This window comes from Anopheles funestus, chromosome 2RL, assembly GCF_943734845.2.
Source record: "Anopheles funestus chromosome 2RL, idAnoFuneDA-416_04, whole genome shotgun sequence".
In the NCBI taxonomy this organism is placed as follows: domain Eukaryota; kingdom Metazoa; phylum Arthropoda; class Insecta; order Diptera; family Culicidae; genus Anopheles; species Anopheles funestus.
In genome coordinates this window covers 20,219,499-20,246,079 of record NC_064598.1, presented here as the reverse complement: position 1 = coordinate 20,246,079, position 26,581 = coordinate 20,219,499, and the positions used below count along the sequence as shown (strand labels likewise).

The window sequence follows — 26,581 nt, the reverse complement described above, 5'->3', positions numbered from 1 at the left end:
CAACTTTTAGGGGAAAAAACTACGTTTTGACTGTTTTTAGATTTATTTTAAGGTGATCTATCTTTATCTGCTTTAACAAACATTAAATTAAAAAAAAAAATAAAATAAATAACAGCATCTATATGCACCATAATTAAAATATTAGTAGTGTATAGGAATGTGACTAGAGTGGTGTAATTTTTAGAACAAAAATACTTATTAACCTACCCTTATCCCTACCCTTGCTCAATACAGCAAGCCCACGCGAGCGCCTTATCTGGCGTTAAACCGATCGATCACCGTTACGATCCAACCCGCATATTCGCTAACCCGTGTGTAAATCCCGGGAAAGCCAGGCCGGGCACAACCGATTCCGGTTGAAACGATCCCGATCAGCACATTGTCGCTCGTTACCAGTGGGCCACCCGAATCGGCCCAACACGCATCGACTCCTCCCGTACCCTTGCCGGCGCACAGTTGCGTACGAGCGATCGTTCGCGATCGATTGCCCCGTCGGTACATATTTTCACACTCCTCATTCCGGAACACATCGACCACAGCCCGCTGCAGTGTGTCCGCCTTATCGGCAAGGTTACGATTTTCCTGCTGCCAGCCCCATCCGGCCACCACGGCCGTCCGGCCCTCGACGCGTGCCGATCCATCCGAACCGCTGGATAGACAGATCGGCCGAACGGATGCCGTAAAGTCGATGCGCTTCGCAAGCTCCAGCAAAGCGATATCGTTCGAAGGTTTATTGCAAATGTATCCAGGATGGGGTACGATCGTCCGAATGGCCACCTCATACGCACGGTCTGCGAATGGGTCTGTGTCGATTTGATTGCCAGCAAATTCAGATCTTCGATAGAGCCCCAGTACGGCTTGGATTTGATTGGCACGCAGCACCTTATTAACACCACTTTGGGATGAGGTGAAAAAGATAAGAATTGCCATAAAATGCACTGTTCGCGTGGGTAAAAAACTGATCGCCATATACTCACCTGCACACACAATGTCCGGCCGTCAGAAGCCACCGTTCGTTAACGATTGATGCACCACAAAAGTGCCCGCCCCGTTTGGTAAGGCTGGCAATGTACGTTATTTGGCCACGGTTAGAATTCACACCACCGACGATGCGTTGCTGCTGCCGGCCACACGGTACGGATGATACTAAATTCACCCCACCGACACAGGATGTAGTTTTCCGCAATGACACAATATAATTCATTAGATTGGAAATATTTAACCACACGTACAACGTGGGCGCAACTTACGACTTATCTGCCCTTCGATGGTCGTCAGCTGGCTGAGGGTCAACACAACCGACGCAAGGTACCAACGATTCCGCACCAGATGGAACATGGTGGATAACAGCTTTGTTAACGTTAGTTGGGGAAAAAATAGTAAATTCTGAAACCTTCACCACCCGAGCTCTCGTGTGTTGGATTTGACGATTTGCTTTTTTTTTCCTTCTCCGTACTAATTCACCGCGCCAAATCCTGGGAGCTCGTGTGGTGAACGCTACGCAGTCTATGATGAACTCGCCATTATGGTTCTTCCGCGTGCACGTTTTATAAATGCACAACGAACGAATTGACACGAGGGAGCGTACACGGGGTTCAGTTGCAAAGAAACCAGAACCGCCAATATATAGCCAACAAGCGTACCAATATTATTCTCTTCCCTCCTAGTTGCGTCCTACGCGTGCAGCATCGTCACCGGCGCCGGGGCATTGTTTATCTCCGCGTGTGCGTCTTTTCTCCCTGCGCAACAAATTCAAGTTCGCGCGCGTAAACTTCGAGAGAGCAAAATGGTGCGCGCGAGAGAGCGAGCGCGCACCTCAGAGAAACTGTCACCTTCGCCGGTGTCAACGCATGATTAGTAGTTATAGCAACGCCCGGGCTACTAGAGTGTGTGCGCGCGCGAACGCCATTTCCGTGAATACTTTCTCATCGTGTGTAGGCGGCAGCAGCACGTGCGTTGTTTGGTGACGCTACGCATCCGACTCGTGTGCTCCGTCTGGTTGGTTGGTTGGTGCAGATGAGTAATCGGCTATGGGTGGTGATCGTTTACTAATATGAGCAAACCGCTCTGCTGCTAAACTGCTCACCACAAACTCAGGGTAGGGCGCTCTTCGTTAGGGCTTTGGGGATGGTTAAGATCGTTGCATTTGCTACAGTATGCACCTTGCAATGCAAATTGCATAGGATCGTAATCAGCGGAAGTTGCACTGTGGCAACAAATACGCTCGAGGGTTATTCCCTCTGAGTGCCCTGTGTTCTGTGTAGCAAACCGTGCGCTGGTTGAAGGTTTCTTATCGGTTATACCGCTGCCACGAATACGGTCATTAGTTGACATATTTCCTTTGAGAGAAACAAAAAAAATCTATTTGTTTTACTGTTCCATAATCCCCTACTGTTAATGATCGCGCTCTCGCGTCTGTCCCCACTAGAGGTCATCCAAAATTTAGCTCCAAACATTTTTGGTATCACCCCGTGCGGTGATTTACACACCCAATACGGTGTCGACCGTAAGTTGAGCCGAAGTTCAACCACTTGTTTGACGTTCAATTTACAGGTGCCACCGACACTGACCGACCCTCCGTTGTGTCGTTGACTTTAGACAAAATTTGCTCATCACGGCAAGGGTGGTTTGATCGCCATCGGAACTTTTGGGTGAGTTTTCTGCACAATCTTCACATGTCCAAGATGCTAAAGCAGGAACGAATCCTATATACTTCTCATAGATACTTTCTAGGTTAAAGATATTCAATTACAATGTTTAACCATCATTTCTATCTCCTATTTATGGATCTTTTTTAACCTTAAAAAACCCTAATATTATAGCCTCAACAATTCTTACCAATTGATCCTTCGATCGTTATCAACATATTCTTGCAGTTGATCAAAAGAACCTGTTGATTTGTGTTTCCGTGCTAACATCCCATTTGCAGAAGTAATAATTGTAGCTAAGCATCATACCCTCACGTTACACAATTGCTGTACTGTACAGCAGTCGGATCGATTCCAAGCGGGTACACCAAATGGCCGTCAGAACAATTGCGACGAGGAGGTTTTTTTTTGCTATCGAACAAATTGATACTTTTGATTGTGTTCACCGCCTTGGGCAGGACCCAATGTCACCTACAGTGAATAGAAAATTTGTGCAATGCGTCTATTATTTTTCGTTTTCATCGAACACCTTTCACACACCTTAAAGTAAATAAACAAATTCTACACACAACCTAAAACGTGTTCAATTAAAAATCTTTTACATTCGCTTAATAACACACCCTATTCAACCGGTGAGGTGCCACTATAGAGACAAAGCTGCCGGCTTTCCTATCTCGATTCTTCCACCCACTGTCGATGGGTAAACAGTTTCAAGTGTAAGGTCATGTTTCGATGTCAACTTCGATGTCGCGGTCATAGCTGGAGATATGTAATATTTCCAGCAGAATCGTCTTCATTGATTACCGATTGTTCATCACATACGATCGCAAGATGGTTATGCCAACTTTGAAGACATTAATTATCATTACAAAAATGTCACTTCCTGCCACTAAATTCCTGTCCAATGTACGGCAGGTTCCATTTGTCAGTATCCATCAAACGGAAGACAACGGAACACTGCACTTCATCCGACAGACCCCGAGCTCAATGAACTCGATCGACAGCGGTACGGATCGATTTGACAGCAAAGCTACGAGTGAGTGATCTTCATCTGTCTCACTGCACGTGACTGCAACCCGCGCTTCATCGCAACCGCCTAATGTAGTCACGTGTTTTGTTTGTCTACTGCCGGTCTGGGTGCACCGAACTTGCGCATTCTTTACGCATTCTGCGCACCCTCTTGGCGGGGGCAGTGGCAACAAAAAGAGCAGCAGGGAAACAGTCAACCCGACGATGAATTTATTATTTCACAATTTGCTGTGGAGTAGGTATCGTACCAGTAAACTGTTCGTGCACCATACCGTCGTGTTTTGCGAGGAAGTTCAAGGTTGTCATACGGTGACGCACGGTACATTGACACGTGTTGTCTTACTAAGCCTGGTCCACGCATTCCTCTTTCCTTTCTTGCTGCTGGAGTTGTGCTAGTGAAGTGTGACAACCAAACAAACACCGATTTCTTCCCTTTTTAACAGCGGGTGAGACAAGCTGGACAGAACCCGACGTTTATGCGCTTCCGTTGGATGTCGTGAAACGGAACGGTAACTAAAACAAAAGAAAATTATACACACTTTGTGTCAGTGTAACTTCGCACTTGTTGAAATTATGCGCCACGCGCTACATACAAAACCCGAAACAGTATCGACGACGGGATCCCTTTCTGTGCGCCGTATTTCATCGTGGCGACGGCTGCTGGCTGTTGCTTCATTTAAATTCATCATCAAAAAAATCATCCGTACACATAACGGTGTGTGAACCGGTGGGTGCGTAAGTGCACAAGAAAAAATGCAAATGAGTGAATCATTTAAACAGATAAACAAACGGATTATCTGTGTTTTACAATTCATTCAACTAGTATTGTTTTGCTAGCTTCTACCGTTAGTGTTTGAATTTTCTGTTCGAAACGCAATAAAAATCGTCCGAAATAGTGTTGAGGAGCTAGTTGGGAAGCAACAAAGAGAGTTCTGTTCATTTACGGTCCTTGTAAAGGATTAGCTTGTTGTGTTGCGTACAAATGGACGACATTACCAAATGTTCGACGACAAAAAGGTAGGAAAGTCGAATATCTCTTGTCGTTGTTCTAACACCTCATAGCAAGCCAAATGATCGAACATTACTGGGTACAGATTGTCCAGGTTCTTTATCAGCACATACATAACTCGCAGCTTAAAAAATGTTCCATTAGAGAAACTTAACGAAAACTCATGACCTGAAGGAAATGATGGTTACATGAGGATACTCGACTCATGCTCGCCAGTGATCAAGTGAAGCTCAACCTATCGACGATCGGAAATAAGGTTCCTGAGTTTTCAATTTTTTTCAATTTTCAATTTCAATTTATTATTATGTCTGCCGTAAGGCTACACATAGAATACTTAAAATAATTTGACTTAAACCATAATATATACCTAAAACTAAACTAAAACTAAAACTCAGAAAAAGGAAATTCATGAAAAAATAATAGTAGCTCATTGAGTATGATGAGGAGATCAAAAGGGAAATCTAAGACGATTACGAAAGGAGGATAAAGGGACGTGGAAATCAAACAAGTGGGAAGAGGAGTTAAACGATCGCAGAGCAAGGAACAATGGGTCAGAACGACCTGCTGCAGTGCGACGTCTGGGGATAATTAAGGGAGGACGAATACGGAGGGAACGGTTCGGAACATAGAGGGGGATCGAGGAAAGCAACATTGGAGAATCAATGCAATCGAGCAAGAGGGAAGCAACAAATAAGGTTTAGGCCTGATAGCGGCGGTTCTCGAGGGAGTCGATGCCGAGCAGCCGACATCTGGACTCATAATTGGGCAGGGCAGCAGAGGAACTACCCAGAAATTTGCGAACTGCAAACCTGGTGAAGGATCTCTGCACCCGTTCAATGCGCTCAATATGAATCCGAGCAGTCGGGGCCCATACTACAGAGCAATACTCCAGCAACGACCTAACCAGCGAGCAGTACAGTGCCTTCAGACACAACGGATCAGAAAAATCACGAGCAATGCGCTTTATGATGCCGAGCGTTCTCCAAGCCCTGCACACCACGGAATCGATATGAGGTCTCATGGTGAGACTAGAGTCAAGCCAAACACCCAAGTCCTTGATTACACCGACACGGGAGACCTGGACCTGATCGAGGACATACGAGTATATTAAAGGAGAGCGGGAACGGGAGAAAGAGATAATTTTACACTTATCAGGACAAAGGGACAGAAAATTACGTGTACACCAAAAGGAAAAACGGTCCAGCATGGTTTGAAGGGAAGCACAATCTACTGCCGACGAGATCGGGAAAAAAAATTTCAAATCGTCGGCATAACATAGAAACGAATCATGGGGAAGAACGGAGATCACGTCGTTCATAAACAGGACATGGAACGTCGAGTTGAAGGAAAGTGTACAGTCTGGACTGAATTTCCTGGAAATTGATTAATAACCTGGCCATGTCAGCACGAAGTATCAGAGTATTCCTTGCCACGGAAATCTTCAGTAAAAGATTCCATGTCTGAAAAGAGATCCGAGAAGTTGGATACGATCACAATTCAAGTCTTCAGCAATTGCCCAATTTTTCTCCAGAGATCGTCAGTTGAATACAGATCGAACATTTTAGGTGATCGCACGGTTTAATGCTTCAATGTTCTGCCTAAAACACCAAAGGTAGTGGAACGAATCTCAGTTGAACTCTCTGGACATTCAGTTCAAATCCATCCAGTGTGTACAACTTTTGGATTTCGTCTATACAATAAGTCTATTGAGTGTATTTACTCAGAGTGACTCAAAGATGGTATATTAAGACTTTATCTATCCTGTATTCTAGTGTTGATTATTTTCAGTGATAGTCCTAACCGAAATTATTAGTATTAAATATGTCCATTCTCCTTAGTTTAGCAAACTTTGAAATCCTGGTACTTCTTGGGACGGACCCCATGATGTGTGATATGAATCGGTTACGTGATTATGCCCTTCGTCCCCCCGGGGACGTCGGTTTTTTTAGGTCCATTATAATCATTTTATTTTTACAGGATACTTGAAATACATTTTTAAAAAGTATTAACCGTAATACAGTTTCAATTAATCTGCAGCTAGTTTATACGCATTTTTTGTTTGGTTTTTTTGTTGCAATTTTTTTTCTTCTCTCTCTCTCTCTTTCTTGTTGGATTATTAATTTTGAATTAGTGTCTGTTAGTTGGGCTTTTGGAAATTGTTTCTTTTACGTTTTTATACGAAATGTACCAAAAAAGCATTTGACTTTTAATACCGTCGTTTTTTCTGCTTCTGCTTCTTCTTCTCCTTCTTCTTTTTGCGCACTGTATCCTTCACACTTCACTCGCTGTCCCGTTTCCTGTTCCCCTCCTTACATCGGTAAATGCATTGTCAATGTTTATGTGTTTGTGTGTTTCAAAAGTAGTGTGAAAGTGTTTTTAGTGATCCAAAAGTGAAGTGAAAAGCGAATCTATTGGGTTTCTTTTTAAACATTGCGTGAAAGTGTTTGTGTGTGTATGTATATATGAGTGTTGGGGTGTTTTTCCCTTCTTTCTGTAACGGACATCGGGATGCAAGCGATGCAGTTAGTAGTTAGGCTTTTTTTCTATTAAACTTAGAAACTCTGAACTGTGTTGTATTTTTGGGTGTGGGGGAGGGGGATGATCATGATTTTATGTGTTGGAATTTTAGTGTTTTTTTTATCCTCAAATCCACCACATGTATGTGTGTATGTACAAACAGTTTTGCCGCTCAATTGTCATCGCCGCACAGACGCAAATCGCGTATCGGATGAGAGAATACGTGATTGCATCTGCATATGATGCGAGAATAATGTTTCCCATTTATTGCATGTAAAGTGAAAATATATCCTTATGGAGCATTTGCCCCATTTCTGTGTGACTAAACACACAAGAATGGTTAGGAAGTTGGTTAAAATAAGCAAAGCAATAAAAACAGAATAAATAACCGCTTATTACTAGACACGTGCATAGTGCACTATTAAACTAGACCGGCAAATGGATTGATTTTAAATCAAATAACAAAACATGTTTTTATATGCAACAATTAAATAGTGCATTAATGGATACGTTAGGGTGATGGTTGTAACTGTTTCATATCTTTTGGCCATTAATTTTGTGTTCCCCGTAACGGTTTGATACTAATAATTCCAAACAGGAAACTAGGGAAGGTCGAAAGCGCTAATAAAATAGTAATGCAATAAAACAGAAATAACAAACCGCAGACACAGCGCATAATAAATTCGCTAAGCGCAACAAACTTAAATACAAATGTGAAACAACCCTTAAATGTAACGCATATTGCCGCCGCTAATGTGTGTAAAACTATATCGCACAAAAACATACGGCATATGTTTGTTTGGAGGGCTCGTTCACAGTGTTTCAGCATTTCCTTTTTACTAGTTTTCATTAGCAATATTCAACAGAGTTTGCAGCAGAGTTGGTTTCCTTAGTTGCCATGGTTTTTTTCTGACAACCAGCAACGCGTATGCACACTCCGCACACACACGCAACAAACACACATGCACATGTTCAAGATGCAGATGCAACTTTAATGCTCACGTGTGATGTTGCACGCGGTGGTGCGCTCTATGTGCGAATGTTTCAGCATGTACGCGCGCTCATTTCTTAATTTGTGTAATGCTTGTATGTGTATGTATGTATGTATGTATGTATATATTCTATTTACAAATTTTCGAATTCATTTACGCTAAGAGTAAGTTTTTTTGTTTTCTTTTGTTTGTAGCCAAACTTAACTAGATAACATTTCGTAAACTTTTTGCTTTTTGCTTTCACGTCATATGCGTTCTGTCGTTTTTTTTCTGTTTTAGGTGTTTGCAATCATTCCCTTTCTTCGTTTGTTTTTCTTCCTCTCTACGTCTCCTGTGTTTCTGTGTTTTTTCTCTTCTGTCTGCTGCTGTTTCAGCTTGTTATCATTCCTTTCTATAGCACATGTCTCGTTTTCTGTCACTTTTAGCTGAAAAGTTTACATGTTGGATGCTAAGGGGTGAACAAAAATGGGTTAGAAAAATAGAGGAGGATGTGGGGAGGGAAGGATGGAAGGCTTAGGATACACGAAAACCACAAAAAAACACAAATGGTAAATCACAAAGAGAAACACGTTAGCCCCGTTTACTAAGCTACTATTGCGCTATGCTGCTAGTTAGCAATAATAGAGTATAGTGGTGTGATGTGCCTTAGTAGCTATTACTTATTTGCTCGGAATTAATGGCAATAGTTTGGAGTTTTGTCTTTTTTATTTGACTTGTTTTATACACATGTAGAGCTTGGTTTCTTTTTTGGGGGGGGTTTTTTTTTGAAAAAGACAACTAGAGCTGGTATTGAATGTTTTGTTACGTTTGTTTTCCTTTTTGCTTCATATATATATATATGCACCGTTGTTCCAAATGGGAGGGAGAATATCAATCGCTAAGGTAGTAAGAGAGATGATGCTGTGTAGCCCATTGTGCTAGTGTTGTTTGTTTGTAATGTTTGCTTGTAATGTGCCTTTCACTGATAGTTACATTCTGTTTCCGCTGCCATTTCTGTACCGCGCGTTCGGTTAAGGATTTTTGATTGATATTCATCTAGCAATTATTCGTCTGCAGAGTAGGTAATACCCCGTTACCGATCATGTACGTATTAATGCCACCAAACTCGTCCTTTAACAACGATTTCAACAAAGAGAATCATCAACAGATCAGGTGCGCGCAGGTCGATCGCGGTTCGATAGCAACACCTGCCGCGTGGCTCAAAAATCTGTTGCTGGAAGAATGGAGATCGCTTTTTTTTTGCCCGGGAAGTAAGTGGTGCTCTGGTTTTGGAAGTAGTTAGGAAAAAGGTGAACCGAATCACAGAACCGAAATTTGGTGGAAGAAAAGATGCAGGGGCTTTTCATCGGATCAAAAGCGATTTTAACTATGTTTTTTTGCAATTTAAACATACTAAAGATTTTATGTGTATGTTTTTGTTTTTTACATAAACTGTTTCATTTTAGTCACCCTTCTATTAGAGCGAAAGCAAATTAAACAAATCTAATTACTCCAATGGGAGAAAAACCGTTCCGTACACGGTTGCCTTCATTCTAGCCCGGTGCGAGACTTAAATGAGTTTACTTATGTTTCACTCGATTCTTTAACGGTACTGTTTTAACTATTTTTGTTACGCATTTTGCTACCTCTTCCCTTGTTTTTCTCATTCAATACGTTTTGTCAAGCGCCTCACTACATTGCAACTGCTTTGTTTGTTCTTTCACTAATGTTTTCGTGCTTCGTTCTGCTTTCCCTTCCTTCGATTGCTTCATAATTTCTGCCTTTTTTTGCTCATCACCTGCCCTTTCTATCTTCCTTTGCTTGTGTTATGTTTTCATTCCGCCCGCCCCCATCTTGTATGTATTGTATTATCACAATTGTTTATTATTGCTGATGAATCTATTCAATCAACGTTCATTTTGTTCAAACATAATAATGAGTGTATATACTTGAACGCGTGTCCTTTTTTTGTGTTCAGTGTCCTGTCGCTGTCTGTAAGCCCAGCAGTATTGGTATATGATAAAGTTTTTTGTTTTTTTTTCTTTTTTGTTCATTACTGGACTTCTTTCTCTTTCTCTCTATGTATAGCCTTGGATTAATGCTTTTTTGTTTTACTTTTTTTTTGGTTTTGCTTCTCATTTTAATAAATCGAGCATTTCCGTTTCGGTAGGATACCACAATAATATTGCAATCTTCTTTTTTTCATCATTCGCAAATTGTTGTGGAAGTTAAAACTTCCACGGTTTGTTTGTTGTTGTTGTTGTTTGCCACAATTGTTTGCCCATTCAAATGGAAAATGCGCATTTATCCACACATGCTTGTTATGCTGCACTTATATGCTTCCTTATGATTAGCTTGCTTTGCGATACAATTCACTTCGGTGTTTAGTTTTGCTAGTTTTATTTTCCCTTTCGTTTTTCGTTTGTGTGTTTGTTTGTTTGTTTGTTTGTGGTTGCCTCACGTTTGATGCTTGTCTTTTCGCCCATGCATGGGGTTTTGTAGAATTCGCTTTTGTTGCTGTCTGTATTACGTCTGGCCTGCCTTGATATGATATAAACGCGTCCATGCACATTTACTCGCTCACTGTTTGCTAAGTAAATAATGTATCATTAATAATGTATAAGTTTTGTATATTTATATTTATTATTAAAGTACGCTTTTTTGCTTTTTAATTTTTGTTTTTTTGTTTTAGTAATGTTCCTTTTCCTTTCACTATTCCAACGTTTTTTGGTGGCTATGGTTTCTGTTCGTCTTAATGCAGGTTCCACTACACTGGGGGTTTTAGTTGTTGTTGTTTTTTTTTTGTTCGTTTTGTTCACATTATTATTTGAGATTGAAGCTATATCGAGATGAAAATTTGCTTGCCATTTAAACCAGCATGTACCACAGGAAAATGACCATCCCGTTTTACTGCCTTCCGATGTTGGGTTTCGAGGTGCGGTGAAGTAAGGAAGTTAATTCAAACTTTTAACCACCACCACCATTTTCTTTCCGTCGAATGGCAAAATACCAAGCTTCAGTGTTCAGCGGATCCAGTTGATGCAATTGAGATTACTTTTACTATAACTGTGGCATGCTAGTCAACTAGTTAACGCTGGGTGCTGGGCTACATTACAAGACTGATCGTTGATTTTGGGGACGATCTATATCCACAACGTCTAGAATAGTAAAATATATGCACCCTAATGGGGAACTTTAACATAATCTACCAACTATGATCAATCGGAACAAAGCAAATTAAATATCTGTCCGTGCTAACCTTGTTCCATTTCCTTCCCGTAGCATAACCGATAGCCGAATAGCTACTTGCCGTTGCCGAATTAATGCTTTGTTGCCAACTATATGTAACGACGCTAGTTTTGCTAGGCGTTTGAAGCGTTCTGTTCATCAATTAACAAATAGGTTTTAAAAACACTATATCTCAGCGTTACTGAGCGCCCTTGCTGAGGAACAAAGTTTTAATGACACGGAGAGCATTAAGCACACACGAACATGTTCGTAAATTGTAACGAATTACACGAGAACGGTTTACCTAGCTGGTAAACCTTTATACGTCGGAATCTTTCAGACGGAAAGAGCAATTTTATTCGTTCGGTCATCACACATCACAAAATGGCATCTGCAACAACATCCCAGCACGCGCCCAGTGATATGATGATTAGCTACATCGCCTGACTGGACACTTGATACTCTCTACCTCTTTCTTTTGCTTTCCGGTCTCGGTGGGAAGAAAAAGGAAACCGCTCGAACGCAGTTCGTTCAAAACGTAGCCAAACAAGAAACGATTAAGGGTGATGTGCACATTATGCTGCAGTATTAACAACCCTAAACATTCATGTAGCATTAGTATGAAGGATCTACACTATACTGTAACGATTAAAATGTCTTAAAGAGCTGACTCTGATCACTGATTCTTTTAACAATCCGCACAACGCTTTGCCCACGTTTTTCTCGTGGATGCATCGTTGTATACACATACACACGCTGGGGAAAGGGAGTCAGGGGGAAAAAAAATCCTCGCCCAATCAAACGATTGGACGAACAAGGGGGGGAGAAGATTTTTATCCTATCCTACTGTTACTAAAAGCTGCTTTAAAAACGGACAAAACGAGCATCGTTAAGACTAACGCTAGTAACGGTAGTGGCAAACAACGAACGTGTGAGAATAATCTCGATCATCACCTGCATCTTATGCGAATGCACACTTTTTTACACAAAACGACGTGTCAAAAACTGTCCGAGAGAAGAAAACATACGAACGAAAGGACAGGATACTTTGGTCCCGCGCGGTAGCCTAAAAGTGAAACTTAAAATAATAACAACCAAAAAACAACCTAACATTCGTGCCGCAGCAAAGGCACACGCGCACTGGTTGTGACAGAACGATCATCATCTTCGTGCAGATGCAGCGAGTAGTAATGGAATTCAAAACGCAATAACGCACAACCTAGTGAAACCTAAGAGTATCGTTGTAATATTTTCACCGCCTTTTTTTCTCTAGCGCTCCTGCTCCTGTGACTTGTCTGCATTTCGCTGTCTCATATACTTGTGTTGAGGGTAAAATGGGGAGGGTAAAATTTATGCGCTCGATCTGTGCCATCATTTCGGTAAATGATCAACGTTTCTCGTTTAAGCCTAGAGCGTCCTCTTACACTAAACCAGCAAGCGGTGGCAACTGATTGACACACTCCATTGTTTTATTCCCAACTCTTCCTCATTAACGCTTATTTAAATGCAAAGCAGTCTAACGTCCGGTTGACAATGTGTTCTTCCATCTGCAGTGTTATCGGTGTATGCCGTTTTTTTTGTTTTGTTTTTTCAGTATTCGTGTTCAGTTTTCCATGCTTTGTTGTAAATCGTAGGTGGATCTTGATTAGCGCTTTTTTGCCTCAATTTCTCTATTTGCTCTCTATAGCCTTTTCTACCCGGCAGGACCACACACAACTGGAATAGTTTACACTGCTCAATTACAATCGCATGCCGTCCTGTTGTCTGTGTCGCGCCTAACATCCTTCCGTTGCTCAAACCATCAGCGATCGTAAGTGTCGCACAGCTTATTTCAGCAGATCGTGAGCCCGTTCGTTGGCCGCTGCTATCCTGGTGGCGTTGGAATCTCCCTACGGAAGTCGATAGCATAACAAGATAAGATCACTCACGCACACGGTTGGTTCGATTGGCGATTGAGTAGCAAATAGTTATTGATTCGGTGTGGAAAAGTTTGGAATAAAGGTGTTCGAAAAATCAATTCGTTTAATTATCGACTAATTTGGCAGTAGTTGAACTACACAGGTGAAAGATACAACGGAAGGCATTGTTTGGGGGGGGGGGGGGCGATTGTTTGAAATAGTAAAAAAGAGGCATAAGAGGCCGAAAAGTTTACGAAAGTAATACAAAACAAAACTAGCAGGCAATTACTTCTTCCAATTGCATCATCGCTCAAACTCAACTCAACCAATGTGTATGCTTGTGTGTGTGCTTTTGTTCCGTTTTTAGTGTACTTCTTTTTAACCTTTTTTGGATGCGCAACACATATTTGCGCAAGCATAATTGCCTACATTGTTTTATTTCTTAAAATTACACAACGAACGTAAGTTGAAAATTGAGAAACGTAGAAGATTAAAAATAAATACCAAAAAAAACCAAATGAGTTTTGTATAACGAGAAAAGAGTTTAAATAAAAGCAGTGATCAGATTATTTTACTGTTTCATAAACATTGTTTTATTCTTTAATGTCTTTGTGTGAGTCATAGTTCCTTTCTGTTCTATTGATTCTGCAGCATAATATAATAATATCACATCCTACATATATATATGTAAAAGAACGAATTGACATAAAGAAACTTATACTTAATAAATATATATATATATATATATTCCATTACACGCATAAATAGTAATATTAGAAACTATGAATGAATATACATTTAAATATATATGTAAAGAAGTAAGAAAACTACCAACTTACATTTTTCGCGTTTGTTCGTTTCGATATCCGAAATTGGAGGAGGTAAAATAATAACGATAACCATACAAGTATATGTATATATATATATGTATAGATAGGTGTGTATATTGTATATATGCACTGCTATATATATACTCGGTACCCTTTTTATTTGAGAAGCGAGTGCGCTTTTTCATTGGCCGCCTTTATCCTGTCCTCATTCGATGCGCCCTAGATTGTTGGAAGAGCATTAAAATAACGATCATGTCACATGCAATAAACATAAACATAGGTATTTATATAGTAGAGTATAGTATAGTAAGGAAAGAGTAAGAGAGGTAAGAGCAATTGATTCTCAATCAGATTATTCACTGAAATTGTACGCGCGGTATAGAGGAAGGGTGAAGAGAGGAACGAAACGTTAAAATTAACGCAAGAAACGCTTATCGACAAAAGAAAACGCAACAATGAATAGAAACGATGGTGCGCGCAAAAGGGGTTCCTCTAAAGCAGCGAACGTGAATGGAGCACGTGATAATGGTAAAGGAAGTAAAGGAAACATAACTTAAAAACAAAACACTACTGGCGGCATTCGTCTCGAACATTTTTCCGATTGTTTGTTCGACATGATAGTCATGTTGATCGATGCGAACAACTTAAGATCGAACGTGGTAATTCAAGCTAAACAAACTCACGCAATGTCGTGATTATCGTCATAAACTGATCATCACTTAACAGGGGAGGGATGTTGCCATGTGAAGATACCATGAATTGCGACTAACATTAATGGTAGAACGGGTAAGTGATTTAACAGTATCTAACATTCCAGCGAATCGAAGACGTCTCCTCGAAGACGACTTCTTTCAGAAACCACTTCCTTCACCGATCAAATCCGCTTTTTCTCTCGCTTCAAAACTTCTGTGTGCAATAAAGACAGTTAAGCATCCTTTACTAATTGCAACAAATCTAGAGCATCTTCCCATTCATGAAACAACGCGCAGAAGCAATGAGAGTAATATAAGGTGGTCGTAACCAATAGCATCCTGTTTTCTTGTTGTACAGCTATTACCGCAGAAAAACAAAGCGCGGTTGCAAAGCACAAATTAACGACATTTAAACAGTGACAAGAAAATGAATATGGTAGAAAAGAAACAAATAGTAAATGAACAAAAACCAACAGATAAGTATATGCTAACGTTTGTGAATTGTGAATTCTTCTCTATCCACAATGGTGTTTCCTTATCTGGTTTTCTTCTCTGTTGATCTCACTAGCGGAGCCGGTAGAACAACTTAATGATCAACTTTGGCACATAGAAAACAGTGGGCTCTACCTACCAAACGGATAGTATATGGATCATTAACGATACTTACTCCCATCACACATTTGGTAATGTTTCATAATATGGTTGGTAAGAAAATTCACAAAATACTCTACCGTTTGATTGCGAAGAAGTTTATCTGCCAGTCAGGTAGCGGAAACTGTCCTACACCGTAGTTTTTGACGTACAGGCGGTGCTAACAGTTGAACACCGCAAAAGTGTGGTGTTAAATGCATAACATAATAATGAACCAAGCATATAGCGGCTTTTGCAGCGCTAAGCCGTATGCGAAATCTGGGGACTAACAACACATAAAATATATTGAACAAAACAAATAACACCTTTTTCGCAACAAAAGAAAATCATTACGTCAAACGCTACGGTGTTCTTTTCCCGCCAACACTTACGACTACCGTTGGGATAAAGAGGCAAGATCACTTCCAAGATTTTGGTTTTATGTTATTTTGTTTGACAGAAAAAAACGATTTTTGCTAAACATTCCACACAGTCTGGTGGGGATCGCCAAAATGAATTACAAATCGAACATTTAAAACATCGGTTTGTCGTTTTGATTAAAGGTTATTAGAAAAGAACAACACAATCAGCTAGCGAACAAGGATAGCAAAATAAGTGAAGAGGCGTTAGAGAGCGCTTGGATTAATATAAATCGGAATATGATACAAAATCATAAGAAGCAGTAAACAGTAAGGCGAACAACGTAAATCGATCCCTTGTTGAATGTTCGACTACATTTATTAGTTCGTAAACGTGTCAACCACTCCTAGCGAGTGGCTAAATAAAGCAAAAACTGTTCTCTCATTTGCGACTCTTTATGAGTGTGCAAAAGAAAATAAAACTAAGAGCGTACTAAATAATGTACGTTAAACATAAAAAAAAAACAAATCTATCTGAAAACGGAAAGGAGGACCAACTGATACCTCCTGGATGAGTTATGCGTCTAAATGTACTGGATTTACGGTTAAATTTTGCAAACAAAATAAAATGAAAGGCAATTTGCTCTTTCTGGTTCCAATAGTTGCAAATGCAATAATTTTCACATAATGGACTCAGCTCATTTCCGTTTATACCCTTTTACAATTCTGGACAGTGGCTAGTGTTTTTTTTTAAATATAAAAATGTAGTACACACTGAACTTGAAAGCTACACAAACATGTACTAACACACTTCGATAGATTCAGGCGCATAGAAAATGAAAGATAGGTAGACAGATATAGAGAGAGAGAGATATGGCAGAAAAGACGCAAAAACAGTAGACAAACGAAAGAAAAGAAATGCACAAAAATTAATTCTTCGGTAGTTTATGGAGTAATGTTTTTGAAGGTGGTTGTTTCTAATTTGATCGAAAGCTCAGGTTTGTGTTGTGTATATGTGTAACAAACAACAACAACAACAACCGGACACAACATTATACACAGAGAGACCACAACAACGCGTGTCAACGACAGTACATAAATACTTCTCCGCTACCTTGTAATTAGCAAATGTAACGTAAAACCGAATAAACTAGAACATAGTGGTACAAAACATTACGTTTAAATACCGAACGGGATCTAATTCTGGGAGAACGAAAAGTTTAAACTAACAGCGAAGAAACATTGTGTTTGCTAATGTTTCTTCAACGAAAAACGGAAACGAAAAACAAAAAAGGTTACACACAAAACTAGAATGCGCAAGCAAAACCGCTGTTTAGAGCTTATGTTATGTTTTTATGTTTATGTTTTCTGATTGTTTTTTTTTGCACATGTGCTGCAGTAGTGGTATTGTTTTGGGTGAATTGAAAACACCAACATATAAAACTCATACACTAAAATCAAAACCGAACCAGTAAAATGGTAAAACGAATGCATGTTTTAACGATGTAATAATCTGATCAAAAAACTAAGAAAGATCATTCGGCTAAATGTATAGTAGAAAGTAGAGGGTCGGTAACAAGATGCTTCGCCGTTTCTTTCTCGTTTCGTTTTCACTTTCTCTCACACTCTCTCACTCTCGCTCTGTTCAAACTCCCACCGCTCGTGTCAGCGAGTTCGCAGATGCGGAGCAGAATTTCCAGCGAAATACCGGACCGGAAGTAACCGTCCGTGGCCATTGCCGGCAGTGTCGGCGGCGAGAGAAAGCCAACGAGCGGAGTGAAACAGGACACTTACCTTGCGATTGATTCTGTCGATCTGTCTGTTCTGATTCTCAAGCTCGGAGCCCATATCGAGCGCCATGTTTCGCAGATTACCGATCATCGTGTTCACCTGTCCCATGTTTTCCTCCATTTCATCCTCCCGCGCATCGTTCGTGATCCTGTATGGTACGGGAAAAGCGTTGCAGTTAATAAAAGGGGGGCTTTACAACGCGAAGAAAACATGCCAATTGACCGGCGTGCTTTGCATTACCTTCCGATGTAACCTGCCTGCGGGCCCAATCCATTGCGATCGTCCATTACTCGCTGGGGCTGATTGTTAACCACTTTACCGTCATCGTTGCCCTTCCAGGTACCATCGTCCTCTTTAAAGGATGCACTTCTACAAGTAAGAAATTGATTGCAAAGTTCGTTAATGAACCATTGCTATGAAGGTGATGATAGAGCATTATCATTATGCTTACTTGTTGCACGGTAAGACACAGATACCACAGCATTTTTCCATGCCACTCAGATTCTTCTCAGCTTCACGCATGTCGGCATTGATCTGGTCCATGCCCTCCTCGATTCGGTCCAATTGTTCTGTGGTGTTTTAGATAGGATTTGTGTTTGCATTTGTTTACAACATTTAGATCCGTTACGCAAACGCATGAAACATAGTTCAATTGCGCGCATATTCACACCGACCACGTTGAGGTACAAAACAAAAAGGGTGAAAATAGAAAGAAAGGGAGAGAGAGAAAGGAGCAAGAGAAAGAGCCAATTACATTTTGTAAGTAACATAGATAACGCACGTCACGATGAACGTTTTGTAACAAACAATGAATTAGTAAGTGATAAGTGAGCTGCTTATATTGTAAGTTATGAAATGCATTAGTGTATGGTTGGTAGATTTAAAGGGTAGAGAGTGAATCGAAAAGGGGTTTTTGTATGTTTGGATATACTTTTATGTAACGGATATAACGGTACTGTGAAAATTGTGCATTCAATACAAGGTAACGGCATACGGAAATTGTTTAGAAAATGTGAATTTTTGTGATTTTGCTTACTATGGAATGGGATTGAAATGTATGAAAATGATAGAACGCAACGGTAACAGAGTTTAGAAGTGATAGTATAAATAGCTAACGTGTAATTAGTAGTTATAGTGATGATAGTAATAGTTTTAGTAGTAGGTAGAATATTAAATAGTACTATGTAGCGGTAATATTTATTAGTATATTGAAAGATAAGTTTAGTAACATTACTCGAATGTCATGCAACGTTCTACACTCTCGGAGAAAAGAAAAAAAAACACAACGGAAAAGTTTGACAAATACGGAAATCGAATTTGAACAATTTGAACCAAAAAAGAAACCTAAACACAAAAACAAACTTAACTAAAAGTGTGATGCGTTAAATCAAACGGGGGAATAGAACCAAGTTACGGGGCTTTAATGGTTGGCAGCATAACTCGAAAGGCAGTCCGAGCAAAAAGGGATCATTCAAAACTATATAAAAAAACTTATTTATAAGAAATGTTCAACCAAAACGAGTAAAATCTACAGCAATTTTGTTTAACTAAATTAAACCGTCCCTAACGCAAATCGTAGGACGTTCAAAGAAAGCTAGCATCGAACGGAAACTTTGCGAGGAAAACCTTGAAGGGTTATAATAAAATTAAAAAACAACGAGTGATCATGGTCCAACGAGCATCTTTTGTAACATAAAACAAACAAAACGAAACGGAATGAAAGAAATTCTATTTCTTATTGCTATAAAGGTAAATACATTTCCTTGAGCTGCAAATTCGAACAGATTAATAAAGACGAGCAAACAAAAGTAAGGAAAATGCAACATGAGCTCAGAAGCTTCCGAGCCCATTTTGCGCCTGGAGTGTAATAATAGAAAACAAGAGATTTAATACAAGAAAAAACAATGTATAATTATATGTACTATTGTCGCTTTCGGGTTGATGTTTTGCTTTATAATATACCTGTTTGTTGTGTTGTTTTATTGATGCAGATGCAGAGTTTAGAGTGAAAAGTGCTGTGCTCATTGGTACGTTTGTTTGTTTCCGATTGGTAAGTACTTGTAAGTATGTTTTAGTGGGTGAATCATCGTTAGTTTTGCTGCGTAAGTTAAGTTCGTAGTTTGGTTTCTTTTGGGTGATTTGTGATATTTTCTTGGCTACCCTTTTTTTTTTGTTTGTTTTTGTTATACAACATTCTTATGACATTCTACATTTAGTTATGCCGTTTGCGATTCTCATTCCGTTTTGGCCCACAAACCGTTGCACAATAAAACTGTTATTAATTCGTTCGAAGCGTATGAAAAATAGAGCTAAAATGTAAGTTCACTTATATTGTTGTACAATTTGTGATTGTGGAATTTACAAATCCAGATACTTTTGAAAATAAAAAAAAAAGATTTGCAAGCAGAGGTTAGTTTAGATTTTCTACTAACGAAAATATGGTATCTCTGTTATTGTAACTAACTGTTAGATTGTTTTCAGTGGTGTGTAGAAGTTATATCTTTTTTTTTTTGGTTATTGGTATTGATTTCATCTTGCTAACTCAACAGTGGATAAGCTTACCTCCTTGTTCATCCAGCATTACGATGGTTCGCATTCCCACCTCAGTGCTCTAGATCAGAAAATATCACAAATATCAACTTAGCATCGTCTCACGTTCTAAATTGTGCGACAATCCGTCGCCAGTACAATTCTTACGTGTACAAGATCATGTATCTTAAATCTTATGGCTTATTTAGTACATTGGACAATCATTTAGCTTCTGTTTTACCACGATCCTCCAGCATAGCGTGCCTTTCACGCATCAAATCGATCATTAACTAATGGACCCAGTCATGTCAATCAGAGTGCCTTTTTGGTAATAGTTTGTGACGGTTAACAAAACTTCATTTCAACTATTTCTTGCTTGTTCCTTCGTTGTTCGTACTTTGAGGTATATTAATACTTTATCAAAACGTGTAGTATGCAATCTTCCAGTTCCCATTTTTGAGCATTGAGCACGACACCACAATTTACGCTTTACACGCATCTATTATGAGCGTTTTTTATTATTATTTTGATTTTTTTTCCACAACACAGCACGAAAACACTCACGATGTCAAAACAAATTATAATTAATAAGGCTTGAATCAATTATTCATGTAAGGACGTATGAAACAGAATTAAATATAGAAGTAAACTCACAATACACATAATACGAAGCGAACCTACGCACGAGACAGCAACAGACCAAATGAAAGATAAACGTTAATCAATTAACAAAAGTGATTAATTCGAAAACAAAACAAGCTTACAGTAAATGGAAAGCAGTTGGGTTTTAGCGTAACTAGCTACCGTACAGGATGAAAATGTAAGAAAATGTAAATAAGTTTATGTAACAGGATCAGAAGGATCTTTCCGAGAAAGGAAGAAAGAGGAAAACAGAGAAGATGTAATTATGAAATGATTGTAAACGAAATGCAAACTAGTACGGGGAAATCACAAGAGAGAATTTACATAGTATACGCAAAGCAACTATTATAAGCAGCAATTAGTGCGTCTGCATCTGTGTTGTGTAAAGGAGCGCTAGTGCGAGCAAAAGTGGAGAGAAAAGAGTAAAGGATATATTATACAAACGTAATGACATACATTTTCTATCATGAAAATAGATTGCAAGCGATATTCAACTGAACTAGAGTGTAAAATCTTAATGTAAACAAAGTTTTTAGTGCTTCGATAAAGGAAAGTGTGTGACAGGTTGATTAGCAGTATCTTCTTTCTTCCACAGACATTATGGGGGCGCGGACAGGGATCAACATAAATGGAATAATCATGAAAATACATTTCACGAGAAAACTGCAACATTAAAGATGATGACATATGTAGGAGGAAATGTAATATATGTATTAGACTTTCGAGTGTCATTTAGATGATGAATAAACCAAAAACGATTGTGAGTTTTGATGTGTTGCGGTTTGAAATGAGGAGTGTAGTCAATACATTCAACATTGGTCATTTATGTAGAATTAATTATGATTGTAGTATTTTTTTTTTGCATTCCAAAGGATTACAATATAATAGATTATGTATAGAATGTGTCCAATGATATGATGACTCACCTCCCTGATCGTCAAGGGCCACCAGGGTTCGAATCCCGGCTTCCTTGCTCTATTTTTGTATGGCGGCATTTGGAATAATCAGTAATAAGTGTCATTTGTTAATTGTTCTGCGTATACTGTAGTGATGGGCGTAACGTTTAGTTTGAATACATGGGTTTCTGGTTGTTGGTTTGTTTCTCTTTTCCAAAACGTAAAACAGATCGTTGCTCGGCAGAGGATATGGTAGAGATTTTTGGGAAATGCTTGTTGCGACCAAATATTGTTATCCTGTATCGATTGATCTGCTACGTATATGTTTCGGTATATTTTACTTTTGTAAGAACTAAAATGCTAATACTCTAATGGTGGTATCCTAATAGATGTGGCAGTTGTTAGTATAATCTAGCGCGTAATTCTTGGCGGGTTTTTTTGTCGTAGAGCTGGATAAAGTCTATTATGTGGATAATCTTAAATCGATATAATACTCCATTGCGTGGCCCACGTTTTACGATTCTTTTTACTCGCGAAATGCATGTTACTGTTTGGCATTTAACCAATTTGTTTAACGAGACAGAAATGAAACCAAAATCACAAAACACTGAACATAAATTCAACTTATACGATTGTTAATTTATTTTGTGCTCTTACACACAAAACACATACACACACAAAATAACAAAAAGGAAACAAAAATATGTTTCTTATATTATGTATCTTACTCTGGGCAATTATCCTTAAAAGAAAAGAGCGTAGAATTTCACACTAAGGTATTAATAAAAATACATAATTATTTAACCTTTTTATATGAGAAGTAACCTGTCAGTATGTTTGAAAATCAAAACACACTTTTACAACTGTACAAAATGCTCCATTTTAGTGCTACTTGTTATAGTGTTAATGATTTAAACAGGTCATATAATTTTTAAAAAACTATTAGCACATTGCGTACATTTTTTTACGAAACTAAAATACAATACGTACATTTACATTCATTTCAAAAATAAAAATGGTAAATGCTAACGAAAAGTAGTAAGTAACCCAAAAATAATAGAAAGCTTTGTTTACGTTATTTGAAATATAATTACTACAAACGGGCAAATGTTTGCCGTGCAAAACACACAGAAAACAACAAATTTTAGAAAGTTTAATTTATCATTTGTGTTTGTGGCGTGATGCAGTCACAGCTTGTTAGCAATTGTCTGCTGCGCAGTTTTATGCCCACGGCTGCACAGTTTAAAAATTTTACATATATTCACCGATTAGATGCAGGATTGACATTTTTCATAAACCACGTGTATAAATATACAAACTAATACGTTAACAATACATTGTTGAATTTATGTTCAAAGTGTTGCGAATCGTTTTTGCTTCTCTACGACTCGTGGGGGGGTACAATTATAACAAACATTTGTAAGCTATGTATACAACAAATCAATACATTTCCGCCGGATTATTGCTTGATACAATTTATCTCCGGCACAGCGGAAATAATAACAGTAGATACTCATGCATCTTTTTATTTTTTATTTAAGTAGGATAGTTTTGTAAAAGGTAGCAGAATAGGCAGAATAGTAGTGATAGTTATTTGAAAATAGCTCTATTACAAGTGATCAAGGTACAGAGACGTTCCGATAACAGTTAAACCAAGACAGAAAAAATAGGAATAGAAGAATCTTTGTTCTCTGTTTGCAACTTCATCCAGCCGTGGTTTCATTCTGGAGGAGAAGAAAGTTTAGAATTTGTGATGTGACGTAGATAGTTAGTACGATCGAATGTTTGACGTAAGTATAAGTCATAGGCATGCAACATAGATCGGGACATACAAACACACGCAGCCTCAACAAAAGTATTAAGAAAACCAAAAAGGAATTAAAATACTAGACAAAACCAAACAAGGAATAACGTATGTTATAATTCCTGTTCAATTGTATTTCTTACGGCAACTGAAAAAGGAAACTGGAGGAACAGAGCATTGTTGTTTTTTTTGTCTTGTTGTAAAGACAATTGCTTTACACTGCAATCAAGGAGAATGAAAAACTGACCGTGATTGATCGTTATAAGCTTAAGAAAGATTAGTTAACGAATTCTATAAGTAACACATCAAATTCTTTTTAATTCATTCAGAACTATATTAAAACGCGACGCAAAATAAACACTCATGAGAAATTGGAACATCGATAAAGTATTAAACAAAAACACAACATTTAGTAATACAGTGAAGAAACGGAAAACATTAATCTTCTATTATTGCGCCACGTATTTGAAAACACTTCAAATGAAGGAAAACAAACACATTGGTAAAGAAAAGTAAAACAAACATAAAAACAGCTATTGGACAATATGGCAGGCTTGGGTACAGGACGGTTTAAATTGACATGACTGCTTTTGGGATTGAAAATCGATGACAGAATCGACAGTTTCTCTCGATCGATCGAATAACCATGAGCAAAACATAGCATAATAACGAACTAAGAGTTACTAGCTTACTAGTTTGGATGTAGTAAAACAAAACGGTTTTGATAACACAACTTTACCGGACCATTTTAGGAGGCGTTTCAAGCATTTTACAGAACAACGTTTCAAAACGCTATGGAAGACAACATTTTATTGGCCGGCGCCGTTCTAAAGTAATCTGTACTAATTTGTATTGCGATGGCACCTCCAATTGCGTGGAGTAGTAGTGCAGTTCCTCTACCAAAAACGTTTCGCATCCATCGTCACGGTTTCTAAAGGAGCTGCCAGTATTCGCAGGACAAGCGCATACATGGTAATGCGACAAAACAGTACAAAATGGATTGTTCTTACCTCCTCGCATAGTGCCAGCATTCGGCGGGTACTGTCCAAGGACTAATGGTTGAGAGCCACGAAAATCATGAAAGTGTACAGAAAGCATAGAAGAAACGGTTTGAATATATAAGCATATATATACGTGTTGCTATCGGGTTTCTGGGGGTATCGTGGCCCATAGATGATGTATGCAGAGCATGTTCCATACCTCATCGACCACCTGCTGCTGTTTAATTTGGAGCTCCTGCAGCTCCGTTTTTGGTACGCCTGCACCATTTTCCACCTGCGGTGCTGCTGCCGGCATTCTGTAAATTAGAAAGTTTATAAATATCATGTTTGTATCATCGGTACACAACTAAAAATGATGCTATTTTTTGAAAGTAATGTTACCGCGAAGTGCATTTTTGGGGGCACAGAAACATTTTACTACTAAGAGGAATAGAATCAATCAGTCTAATGCGTCAAATTACGCTTTTAATTACTAATTCATCCACTAGATGTGCGCCATGGAAATGGCGAATAAACATAATGCGTATTAAATGTTTAAACATTAACATTTAAATTGAATTGAATCGGATCGACGGTTAACGTTTCATCATGCTAAAACACGACTGTCCTTCAAAATGCTCCAACCATTGCAAGCATAGCAACAAACAAAGACTTTCTTTGCATCTTGGCTCATCAAACGTATTCACGCATCATACACTCGAAAGACAATTGCCAGAGATGTTAGCCAAATGTATGTTTTTTTGTCTGGTACATACTATCTCCCTTATTAATGGCACCTCTGGTCACTTCAATGTGAAAGGCCAAACAAACAAAAGGGAAACGAGCGAATCCCACTGCTTTAGCGCTAAATTGACAAAAATCGGGCATCATCAGCACATCTTTGGAGCCTTCATGGGGGTGTCTTTCTAGGTGCGTACTCCCCAAAAAATCAATATCATAAGGTTGATACGGTAAAAAACAACAACCGGGAAGGGCCGATTTGAGTATGCGCCAAGCATCAGCGTTTTATCTGTGGTGTAGCGTTGCATTGGTCCCGTTCTTACACCCGCGCTCTAAACGCGTATGTCTCATCCTTTTTAACGCAATGACTGCGGTCTTCTCGTCCTGTCTCGAGGATGTGATGGGGCTCGGCGTGGAAAAAAGGACATAAATTAGCGATAGGAATTGTCTCGAAGGGCATTCCAACTTCACTGCCGTCCGTCGCTTTTTTTTTACATTAAATGACCAATAGAGACATGGAGTGGACTGGTCCGTTTCAGGTTGAAACGGAGTGATCCGCGTCTTTAGACTTGACCCTGAAATGATGTCGCTGCATACGTGTGTATGCGTAGCGCGCGCGGCCACCCGCATAAGGACATGTGTGTGCCAAAACAGTGCCAATTCGAGCATAGTGCTGCGCTTCGTGCGTGCGCCAAGAAAGGGCGTAGCACAACATCATACACCGAAGGGGTACTCTTCTCACAGCGGGCACACCTTTGCAAAAATGGAAGGAATTCCGCACAGCTTCAGCACATGATGACTTCATCCCGAATGATTCAATTAAACCGAAACGATATCTTGTTTCTGAGTCACAGTTGAGCCTCACAGATCACCACTCAAATTATCACATTCCACCATCGCCCGTCCGGAAAGGCAACACAGCACCAACGGTACCAAATGTTCCCTGCATCGATTTTTCTGCGGATGCCACCCCGAACGCAATAAAAATGCACTAATATAAAGAACTTTTCACCAATTACCTGGTTTAGTTTGGGGTGGTTTCGAGGACAGTTAAAGCGTTGAAGAAATAACGAGCTGCTTCGAAAAGCGATCGACAGAGGTTTTGGAAAAGTTTGACGCAGACACAATTTTCACTCTTCGATTCCGAGCACCAGTTCGGTTCTACCACAGGTTTCGTTCAAAATAGCGAAGGCTTTGACGTTTTCGTTAAAAAAAAATAGCGAAGCGTTTGACGTCCACGGAAATCAACGAAACTATTTCGCTTTTCGTGGAAATTTTTGAATAATTTTCATAATCAATTAATACAAGCAAAACGTTTATACTTTTTACATGTTGCAATTGATCAGAAATGTAAATTAAAACCCGATTTGAAAGGACTCCATTTCTC

The 26,581-nt window shown here is 39.2% G+C and overlaps 2 protein-coding genes across 5 annotated transcripts; both read right to left on the bottom strand.

Annotated features, from left to right (window-relative positions):
- Positions 1-10: 10 nt before the first annotated feature.
- Positions 11-4,680, bottom strand: LOC125763108 (trypsin-1-like). The gene is made up of 3 exons (XM_049425941.1): positions 1,251-4,680; positions 978-1,146; positions 11-895 (listed from the first exon to the last, which is right to left on the bottom strand). The coding sequence occupies exons 1-3, from the start codon at positions 1,336-1,338 to the stop codon at positions 253-255; spliced, it is 900 nt and encodes a 299-aa protein (XP_049281898.1). The 5' UTR covers positions 1,339-4,680; the 3' UTR covers positions 11-252.
- A 1,946-nt stretch (positions 4,681-6,626) lies between these two features.
- LOC125763122 (synaptosomal-associated protein 25) lies at positions 6,627-26,373 on the bottom strand. 4 transcript variants are annotated; one of them, XR_007418299.1, is made up of 9 exons: positions 26,214-26,373; positions 24,674-24,770; positions 24,484-24,525; positions 21,700-21,748; positions 18,054-18,171; positions 17,843-17,971; positions 17,606-17,750; positions 14,140-14,349; positions 6,627-13,291 (listed from the first exon to the last, which is right to left on the bottom strand). XR_007418299.1 is itself a non-coding variant. In XM_049425960.1 (8 exons), the coding sequence occupies exons 2-8, from the start codon at positions 24,767-24,769 to the stop codon at positions 13,229-13,231; spliced, it is 642 nt and encodes a 213-aa protein (XP_049281917.1). In that variant the 5' UTR covers position 24,770; positions 26,214-26,373; the 3' UTR covers positions 6,627-13,228. The 4 variants fall into 4 exon arrangements, 2 of the variants coding, with proteins under 2 accessions (XP_049281917.1, XP_049281915.1); XR_007418300.1 differs by lacking the exon at positions 21,700-21,748 and adding an exon at positions 20,165-20,213; XM_049425960.1 differs by lacking the exon at positions 14,140-14,349.
- Positions 26,374-26,581: the final 208 nt, after the last annotated feature.